Source organism: Chaetura pelagica, unplaced genomic scaffold (genome assembly GCF_000747805.2).
Source record: "Chaetura pelagica isolate M959 unplaced genomic scaffold, ChaPel_1.0 scaffold47, whole genome shotgun sequence".
NCBI classification, from domain to species: domain Eukaryota; kingdom Metazoa; phylum Chordata; class Aves; order Apodiformes; family Apodidae; genus Chaetura; species Chaetura pelagica.
The window spans coordinates 678428-679983 of record NW_009954140.1 but is presented as its reverse complement, the minus strand read 5'-3'; the positions used below and the strand labels follow the sequence as shown (position 1 = coordinate 679983).

The 1556-nt window shown below is 45.3% G+C and overlaps 1 protein-coding gene across 1 annotated transcript in view; it reads left to right on the top strand.

Moving 5' to 3' along the window:
* Positions 1-1556, top strand: part of SLC16A5 (solute carrier family 16 (monocarboxylate transporter), member 5) — an 8051-nt gene that overhangs the window by 2862 nt on the left and 3633 nt on the right. The window contains exon 2 of the mRNA XM_010002655.1: positions 1272-1415. Within this exon, the coding sequence (XP_010000957.1) occupies positions 1272-1415 (144 nt within the window). The remainder of the gene's footprint in view (positions 1-1271; positions 1416-1556) is intronic.

The following is a 1556-nucleotide window of genomic DNA, read 5'->3' as shown; positions in this document are numbered from 1 at the left end:
TTTCAGTTATTTTACATTTCCTTATATAACCTGAAGTGTTTGGGAGAGGGGAAAAAAACCCCACAAAACCTGGAAAACCTTGGGGATTCTCAAAGGAACAGGAAAAGAAACTCTGCCTTCAGATGGATGGTCTTCTGCCAGAACATGCAGAGACTCATGTTTCCCACTGATGGTCTGCAGGTCTGAACGAATCTTTTCCTATCCTATAATGAAGGATACTAAACTACATGAAACATAACCACTTATTTACCACAATCTCACAGAACTCACTAAAGTCAATGAGAAGTAAAGAATTAACTGATCTTACAACTACACCTCCATGCCTGTTTGTTCATTGTTGAGGTCTTTTTTTTATGAAATAACTCCCAGCAAAGCCTGCCAGCAATGTGTGTACAGAGCACAGGTCTCTGCCCACTGGAAGCACCTGGGTCTCACTCCTGCTGCTGGCCTGGTGGTGCTGGAAGTGTGGGAGCAGGAGCCAGGATATGCACACTCTGCTCCTAGGCTTGTGTCCTCTTAGCAGTGGACAGTTAAACCTACCCACCCCTGCCAGGTATGCCAGGACAGGCATGTGCAAAGAGCTGTGCTGACAACAACATCTTATTATGTTCCTGGGGAAGATGACTTGCAGGACAGCTGCAAGACTCCACAAGCTCGGATGCTGCTGCCTGAAGCTCAGATTGATTCCCATGCAGACATGAATGCAGCTGATTTCACATAATCCTCCTCAATGACATCTGGTTTTCTCCCATTTTTTTATCTAGTTCTGTTCATCTCCCTTCTCTTGCAAGGAGTTCCATCTGGGTAGCAGGACACCAAGGGCAATTCAGGAGATTTTGTGGCAGAATATCTGAAAAAAACAGTGCATTGAGACTGGAAATGTGGAAACAGAAATATCACCCTGCTTAGCATCTCTGACTCAGAGGCACAGAAATCTAAGTCCTCTCCATTTTCAAATCATTCCCAGAATTTTTATCATGTAATAACACAATTATACTTGAAGGTTCTTCTTCCATTCAATTTCCAAGACTTTTAGCTAAAATCCAGCACAGGGAAGCTTAGAAATCCTACTTCATGGCCAAAATTAACACATTGACCATGCATTTGGGAGGATTGGGGGATATATTTCCTATTCCTGGCTCCCCTACTACATTAGGGATAGTCCTCAGGGTTTGTCTCTAAGCTAAATAATTTGTTGATTTCAGCAGTGCAGTAGGTACAAAATATTTCCTTCCTCCCTAACTGCTTCCCTTTTGCTTCTCTGCCTCCAGGACCCCTCTGCAGCATCTTGGTGAAGAGGTTTGGCTGCAGGTTTGTGGTGATGCTGGGAGGACTGCTCAGTGGGGTGGGCATGGTCTCCAGCTCCTTCTGCAAGTCCATCAGCCAGCTTTACTTCACAGCTGGCCTCATCACTGGTAAGTACCAAGCAACAGCAGGAGTACCCAGCTGCTGTGCTGGTCCTGAGGGATGAGGAGTGGGGAGAGTCCTCACTAAACGCTCACATTTTTCCATTCATCTGTGAAACAGATGAATCCATAAGCCCCACAGCACAGCAG